Below are 8,411 nucleotides of genomic sequence, written 5' to 3' on the forward strand. Positions count from 1 at the left end.
TTATAAACTCAATTCAATTATTTAAATTAAAACGTGTATTATATAATGTAACAAAGACATGTTTGGAGTGATTTTGAAATAATTAAAATTCACTTTTGACATTTTCAAAATCAACCTGAAACATAGTTTTAATCATTTCAAATCAATTTTAATGATATAAAAATTGAAGATATAAATATAAAATTAAATGTAAAATTAATTTGGAATGAGTAAACCTTTGTTACGAAGTAATTTTAAATATGTTAGAAATGATTTCAACAATTTCAAAACCACTCACAAACATAAACTAAATTATATAAATATTACAAAATAACAATTATATAATTTATTTTAATATAAATAAGGTTCATAAATAAATTATTAATTTATTATTAATCAGTATTTAGTGGATAACTATTATAATTTATAAATTAATATGATACACATTTTAACCATTGTTTAAATTAAAATATAGTTTTTGAATCTCTTACGAAATATATATATATATATATAATACAATTCTATTTTCTTGATTTCATTATTTGTAAATTTTATGTTTTCAAATTTCTTTGGTAAACTCAACAAAGCAAAATTAAATTCCAAACCTACGACTACAATAAATTTTTTTTTCCTCTCTCATTTTCTGGAAGAACCCAAATAGCTGTAAACCTCCTTTTTAAAAGAGCTTTAACTTTTGAGGCCACAAAAGAAAAAAAAAGAAAAAAAAAAGAAAAAAAAAGGGAAAAAAAAAAAGAAAACAGGGTTAACTTTTTAAATAATAATTAAAAAAAGAAAGGAAAAAAAACGCTTTTAAAATTCTCTCCCTCCTTGCATTTCCGTTTGTCCTCCAGCCAAAACACCGGCTCCAACTATTCTCTTCCTCCATTTGTTTTTCTCTGTTCTCGCCGGAGAAAAGCTGCCCAATGGACCGCCGGCGTTCTGTCCGACCACCGCGTCCGAACGCCGTGCAGGATGGCGCCACCTGTACCTTTAATCGGGACGAACAAAACACATCGGTGGCCGACCATCAACACTCGAAAAGCCCATCGCCAAAAGCTTCCGATGCTCTTCCTCTTCCTCTGTACCTCACCAACACAATCTTCTTCACCCTTTTCTTCTCTGTCGCTTATTATCTTCTTCACCGATGGCGCGATAAGATCCGAAACTCTACACCTCTTCATGTCGTCACGCTCTCTGAAATCGCCGCCATTGTTTCTCTCATGGCTTCCTTCATATATCTTCTTGGATTTTTCGGCATCGACTTCGTTCAGTCTTTCATAGCGCGTCCCTCTCCTGATGCGTGGGATCTCGAAGATGAAATTGATCGAACTCTCCTCATCGACAACAATCGCTATGCTGCACCTCGTTGCCCGTCTGCTGTCGCTTTGCCGTCTAAAGTGGCCGACGCCGAGCCGTTGAATACAACTCCATTGCCGGAGGAGGATGAAGAGGTTGTGAAGATGGTTGTGGATGGTTCTGTTCCTTCGTACTCGTTGGAATCGAAACTTGGGGATCCGAAAAGAGCCGCTTCCATTCGCCGTGAGGCACTGCAGAGGATGACTGGAAGGTCGATCCATGGGCTTCCGTTTGAAGGATTCGATTATGAGTCTATTTTAGGGCAGTGCTGCGAAATGCCGGTTGGGTATGTTCAGATTCCTGTGGGAATAGCGGGGCCTTTGTTGTTGGATGGGTTCGAGTACACGGTGCCGATGGCTACGACGGAGGGTTGCTTGGTGGCCAGTACCAATAGAGGTTGCAAAGCGATCTATGCGTCTGGTGGAGCAACCAGCATGTTGTTGAAAGATGGGATGACCAGAGCTCCGGTTGTAAGGTTTGGGAGCGCCAAAAGGGCATCTGAATTGAAGTTTTTCTTGGAGGATCCCAATAATTTTGATACCTTGGCCGTCGTTTTCAATAGGTAAAAGTTTGTCATATATTACCTGAAACCTCTTCTAGCTTATCAATTGGTGCTTTCTTCGTTTGGCTCGAACTTTTATAATCCTAAAGATAATCAGTGTTTTCCTTTTTCCTGCATTCTTTTTCCGTTTCTTTTAGTTTTTTCCTCCTTTCTTGAGGTGGGTGAGTGGATCAAGTTTGAGTCCTAAATTTGTATTGCTTTATTAAATTTTGTCTAATCACGACATGATAATACAATTGCATTTGTTTCCTAATTTGCAGGTCTAGTAGATTTGCTAGGCTTCAAAGTATCCGATGCTCTATTGCTGGGAAGAATCTTTATGTAAGATTTTGTTGCAGCACAGGCGATGCCATGGGAATGAATATGGTGTCTAAGGGTGTTCAGAATGTTCTTGAGTTTCTTCAACATGATTTCTCAGATATGGAAGTCATTGGTATCTCTGGTTAGTACTTCTCTGCTTCTCTTCTCCTTTCGTACTTGTCTCTTTTTTAGTGCTTCTCGGCCCCGTTCTTGTTAATCTGTCAACTTCTCGAATACTGACATTTCAATTTCGAGATTTATTTCTTTATTTTAGTTTCTTTGTATTAATATATCCCTTTGATTTGACATTAGCCCCTTCTTTACTTTCCTTTTTCTTCCAAGGGAATGGCCGATTATGGGAGGAAACATAACTGATATATTAAATATGTCTTCTTGGGAGATTATGTTAAATTCTATAGTCTTGGAGTATAGACTCTATTGGGGATCAGCTATAACGACCTTATTTGAACAAGATCTATTCTATAGGTTGTACAACGTGACCTTGAGTTCTAAAGAATGGGATCATATATATAAGATGTAGTACTAAATCAAAATCTAAATGTTTGGTTTGTGATGGGAATGATTGTTGAAGCCAATAAAATAGTTTTTCCCTTCATCTCTGTCCTTCACATCGCAGTTCCACATTTATAATTGTAGATTCAGATTAACTTACCTACACCTTTAAGCAAAGAAAAGTTTACAGAGACTCTGTCTCCCTCTCTCTGTCATGTTTACTTGAAGTAAAGAAATGTGCACAAAGTACTACTTGCCTTGGAAGTATTAGTTCTTACAATTTGATTCATCCTCTCAAATAACCTTGAGGTAGGACTGTTGATAAGAAAGAAACAAAAGTAATTCGTTGGGTCATGGGTTTGATCTTATTTTGTTTTCTATACCATCTTTCATCCGATGGGTGGCCATAGTTTTGGGAATTATTTGGTTATCTTGTCCTATATAATCTTTATTTGTAATAGTGTCAGCTGTAATGTTTGATTTACTATGACTAGGATCCTATTCTCTCCCTTAATCTCAACATTTATGAGTTGTTTTCTGCTGGTAACTTGAATTTCCTACAAATTTGTCAACGGGTACAGATTCTCAATTAAAATTTGGTGAGAAGACTTATATACTTTATTCTAAGTGACTGGCCTCTTCATTTGGCAGGAAACTTTTGTGCTGACAAGAAACCTGCTGCCGTAAATTGGATTGAAGGACGAGGAAAGTCTGTGGTTTGTGAGGCAATAATAAAGGATGAGGTGGTGAGGAAGGTGTTGAAAACCAGTGTTGCGAGTCTAGTAGAGCTCAACATGCTTAAGAATCTAACTGGATCAGCAATGGCTGGCGCCCTTGGTGGTTTTAATGCTCACTCCAGCAATATTGTATCTGCAATTTTCTTAGCAACTGGCCAAGATCCAGCACAAAATGTGGAGAGTTCTCACTGCATCACTATGATGGAACCTGTTAACAACGGAAGGGATTTGCACATCTCTGTCACAATGCCTTCCATTGAGGTCACAAACACATCGATATTCGCCGTTTTTTCACAAATACACCTTATATCTCGAACTTTATTCATTGTACTTTCTTATTCTCTTCAGGTTGGTACTGTTGGAGGTGGAACTCAACTTGCATCTCAGTCTGCATGTTTGAATCTTCTCGGTGTGAAGGGTGCTAGCAAAGAGTCTCCGGGAGCAAATTCAAGGCTCTTAGCCACCATTGTGGCTGGTTCTGTTCTTGCAGGTGAGCTATCCCTCATGTCTGCTATAGCAGCTGGACAACTGGTAAGAAGTCACATGAAATACAATAGATCTAGCAGAGATGTATCAAAACTTGAATCTTAAAACGTATTAGTTCAACAAAAGGGTGGGATCCAGTAGAGATAGAAATAAAAAGGGAAAACAAGATTTGGATCTTTCTGGTGGAAGTAGCAAAGGAAAAAATATGGCTTCTGGCTGGTTTACATGTGATTACCAGAGACTAGCCTAGCTGGAAGGTGGCCCCCATTGAGGAAGACATGTAACATGGTTGGATAAAACTTATTTGTGGTTCTTCTGGACATATTGTGTGCCCCCCACGAAGGTATATGGTGTGTTATCTGTCCTTTTTTTTTGGCAAAGAAAAAAAAAGAATAATATATATATTCTCATTCGTTAGCTTTCCTGACATTTGAAAGCTTGATGATTCTCGTTGGTGTTGTTATCTGTTTGTAGATTTGTAGACGATGGTGGGGGAAAGAGGGGCTTAGTTTTACTTTATGTATGATATTATGTTTCTTCGTACGTATTGGTTTGGTCAAGTTATGGTCGTTGTTGTAACTTTGTTATGCTGTAAAACCTTGATAACTTGATTGTTCTAAATCATCCCTGTATTTCAATGCTGTATGGTTTTGTCTCTATTGGTGGTGTTTAGGATTGTAAACGATGTTGACCCACCGGCCAGGTTGCTTTATTATTTTAACGTTTTCATTGTTTGTGTTGGCTTCTTGCCGGCACTAGCTTGTTTTGGTTTTTTGTTTCTGTTTTATCCTGGGTTTCGCCATTTTTGAGGCTAAAACGATAACAAAATTTTAGAACTACTTTTCCAAAATATTGGTAAAATAGTGGTGATGAAATGATGGAACTAACGGTCAATTGTACTCTGACCTTTTAGAAGCCATTTTAAAGTTTTTAAGTTTGAATCAAGAAATCAAATTACAACTTGGAGGCTGAATATGTAACTCTTGAAATTTTGAGGGGTCTTCGGACTAAGGAATAGAAGTTGTTGACTCAACAAGTTTTGGATCTCACGTCTAAGATCACTAATTTCATGCCTTGTTAACTTCTAACATTGTAGGCTCATCATTGTTGACTATATAGATTTCACAACTCTCTAAACTTAACAATTTCACTTCTTATGTTATGAAAAAAAAAAATCACTTTTGAGTCCAAATACCTAAGTACCAAATGATGATTAAATCCAACTATCAATGACCAAAATGGTTAGTTTCTAAAATCTATGAATTAAGGAGAAATTAAGTTTAGATCTCATTTACCAATGTACAAGATTAAAAATTCAATATAAAGTAGAATACACAAGTTAGAATAAAATAAGGAAACAATTATTATTATTATTATTTTTTTTATTTATTTATTTTTCTTTTAACATGGCCAAAAATAGGGAAACAATTGTTTTTTTTTAAGTCCAAACTTTTTAAATTCATCCATTTAAACCTAACTTGAATAAATCTATTAATTTAGACTTGGTTAAGTTTCCATTTCAATCACTCTTAGAAAAGCCTACACATGTTCAAAGTTATATTTGTGTTGCTCTATGATAGGTACTTGTTTGTCATTTTTTTTAAAAAAACCCAAAAATAGCTAAAATTATTCCGAATTGAGTACCCACAAATTGTGAAACCATGAACTCAGCTCACGAAAGTAGGACCCACATAAAAATAAAATGGACTTGTGTTACCCTTCGATGTAGTAACCAACAATGACAAGAGTGAGGAAGATTTAGTGACTAAGTCGTTGAAAGCGACAATGGCATGGTAGTTTGACTGACTTTGGTGGTGATTAGTTTAAAATCGATTAAAATGTGGGGCAAACTAGGAAAAATATGTAGATGGACAACACAGACACTCATGAATATAATGAACTAATTGTGGACCTTATCAGCCCCATCGACGATCTAGACTATGCATATAATGAAATATTACGAATTAACAGTCGTGATATGTTAAGTCTTTTGTTCTATTACAACTATTCGACTCAAATTAGTCACACGCTAAAATTCCTTCCGATATATGAAACATCATAATCTAACTATGGAAATATGTATGGTAAATTCTTTCCTTTAAAAGTTTATAAATTCATAATAATGTCTTTCTTTTCAAATACTTACAATTATTTGGACTATGTCATAGAATATTTCTTTCATTAGAATATGCAATAGACTATTTCTTTCATTAGAATCTTTTTTAACTACAAAATTTGGCTGCATCACTAGTCTATTTAAAAAGACGTCCATTTATAAAATTTGTTGAACAACTTCTAAAAGTGGTTTTTCTAGAATCAATTTCTCTTACTAACAAATTTGTACATAAATAAGTTTAAGATTGACTTCATAAATAACAACATAATGTTTTGGAAAATTGCAATAGATGACAATTTAAAAATAGTATTTTGCAACTCTGTCTACCACATATGTGATTTTGTAAATATAACAGAATTTTTAAATTTGAAAATTTATTTATTATTTATTCCAAAAATATCCTTATATCAATTTCAACATTTTTTCTTAGGTAATTACAATGGGTAGCATTTTTAGGAATAATAACCAAATGTATAACATCATTTTAAAAGAATTACAAATATAGACAAGTCTATCAGCGATAGAGTTCTATCGTTGATAGACTCCCAAGTCTATCAACAATAGACTTTTATCATTGATAGACTCTTACCAGTGATATGGTCTATCACTAATAGACTCATACCAATAAAATGGTCTATAACGGATATACTGTTTAAATTTGGCCATATTTGCAATTTTTTTTACATTATGTTATATCTACTAATACTTTGAGTCTAATATCTATATTTGCAATTGTCCATTTTTTCCTCTAAAATTATTTTCGTCCTAAAATCTCAACAACCACCATTTTCTTTCTTTCTAATTATCCGCAAGCAATAACTTCTCTTCATTCTATACTTCTATCCAATTTTTTCGAAAAAGAAATATAGTACTATCACAGTACCAACTCTTTCTATTCATTATTTAACACGTCATTAAATAATTTATTAATTTATTTATTTCGTGGAGCTCACCTCATTCTTAAATACTAGTATTATGGCAAGCAATGAATGGAGGTTGATTATGGTGATCTTTTCAAATGCAAAGGAGATTATGGTGATCTTTCATATGTCGGAGAGACAATCGACACCGTCATCACAACCAATTTAGGCAACGAGGGAAATCCGACGAAGATGGCGATGAGAAAAAGTTGAAAAAATTGACTGAAGCCAAAAAAAAAAAAATAAATAAAAATAAAGAAGACACCGTAGGAAGAAGAATCCCTAGCCAACAAATTTAATATGTATGAAAGTTAAATTTGTATTTTCTTCAATTTGAATGAGTTATTTTTATTTTTATCACGTAACAACTTAACTTAATTAAATTTGATAAACTTTTCAATTTTTGTATTTATTTTGAAGAGTTACTAAATTGCTAGCTTATAAATAGCAACTTGTTTTTCATTTGTAGTATCCCATTCAAAATTGAAGAGTTCTCTCATTTCTTTCTTTCTTTCTTTCTTTATTGAGTTGAGTTGAGAGTAAGTATCCAAGAGTTTTCCAGATTCGAGTAGTTCAAGGTTGTAGTTCTACCGAAGTTAGTCGTTGTATCCTACTAAGACGATCCCTATAATTTGCTTGTACCCCATGCAGAGCGAATAATTGTCTACAAGATAGTGCTTATTAGAAATGTGTCTCGATTACATTTTGAGTTTCCAAAGGTTGTGAACTTCTTTCAAGTCTTTCATTATTTAGATATCTATGCCTTTTACATCATCTGGCTTAAGTTGAGTTTGAATATATACATCGAGTATACTGTTTCTAGTTGAGTTGTAATCAACTTGTTAGTGTATTCAATTCACATATATCATTTCCCCAATAATAACGACATTTGCGACATTTTACATCTTTATATGTGGGTTGATCTTTGTTTTTTTCCATTTTTGCAAACAATAAATGTTTGGATTATGGGCCTAATTATTATAATTTATTTTGCTCTTTTTGCTGGCAACCTTTATTTACAAAGGCTTACCTGGGAGCTTCGAAATTGTGATTTTGGTGGAAGTAGAAGCTTTCCCCACACGTGCCTATTGTTGTTGTCTATCCGTTCGGTCAAACGTATGGGTGTAGGATTGACAAAATTCTCTGTGGGGTTGGAGAATCCCTAGTTTGACCGGGGATGGGGTCAAACTAGGGACCTCTTTAGGGTCCCTGAACCAGGGACGAGATGGGGATGGAGAGGGTATCCTCGCCACGTCCCCGACCTCGACCCTGATCTTGCCCTGATTAAATTTTTAATATAGTTTTCTATATGTATATATACACACACATTATGTATTTTAACTTTTTACATTTAGCTTAATTTTTTATTTAGCCCAATCTAAATCCGACTAAAGTGTTCAAGCCTAAATCAAAGATAATTTTATGACTTTTTTTTTTTTTAA

At 34.3% G+C, this 8,411-nt stretch overlaps 1 protein-coding gene across 2 annotated transcripts; it reads left to right on the forward strand.

The window, feature by feature from the left end:
* The first annotated feature begins 592 nt into the window (after positions 1-592).
* HMG1 (hydroxy methylglutaryl CoA reductase 1) lies at positions 593-4,578 on the forward strand. 2 transcript variants are annotated; one of them, XM_039029158.2, is made up of 4 exons: positions 593-1,897; positions 2,158-2,339; positions 3,362-3,708; positions 3,796-4,578. In XM_039029158.2, the coding sequence occupies exons 1-4, from the start codon at positions 903-905 to the stop codon at positions 4,036-4,038; spliced, it is 1,767 nt and encodes a 588-aa protein (XP_038885086.1). In that variant the 5' UTR covers positions 593-902; the 3' UTR covers positions 4,039-4,578. The 2 variants fall into 2 exon arrangements, with proteins under 2 accessions (XP_038885086.1, XP_090168750.1); XM_090312624.1 differs by having other exon boundaries at positions 769-1,897; positions 3,362-4,578.
* The last annotated feature ends 3,833 nt before the right edge of the window (positions 4,579-8,411 follow it).

Source organism: Benincasa hispida, chromosome 4 (genome assembly GCF_027475165.1).
Source record: "Benincasa hispida cultivar pf3 chromosome 4, pf3_genome.v1.1, whole genome shotgun sequence".
NCBI lineage: Eukaryota > Viridiplantae > Streptophyta > Magnoliopsida > Cucurbitales > Cucurbitaceae > Benincasa > Benincasa hispida.

Bases quoted from the DNA above. Each gene is read 5' to 3' on its own strand.
- HMG1 (XM_090312624.1), top strand. From the start codon at position 903: ATGGACCGCCGGCGTTCTGTCCGACCACCGCGTCCGAACGCCGTGCAG. The intron at 1,898-2,157 runs GTAAAAGTTTGT...CCTAATTTGCAG, and splicing joins TTGGCCGTCGTTTTCAATAG to GTCTAGTAGATTTGCTAGGC. The intron at 2,340-3,361 runs GTTAGTACTTCT...TTCATTTGGCAG, and splicing joins GGAAGTCATTGGTATCTCTG to GAAACTTTTGTGCTGACAAG.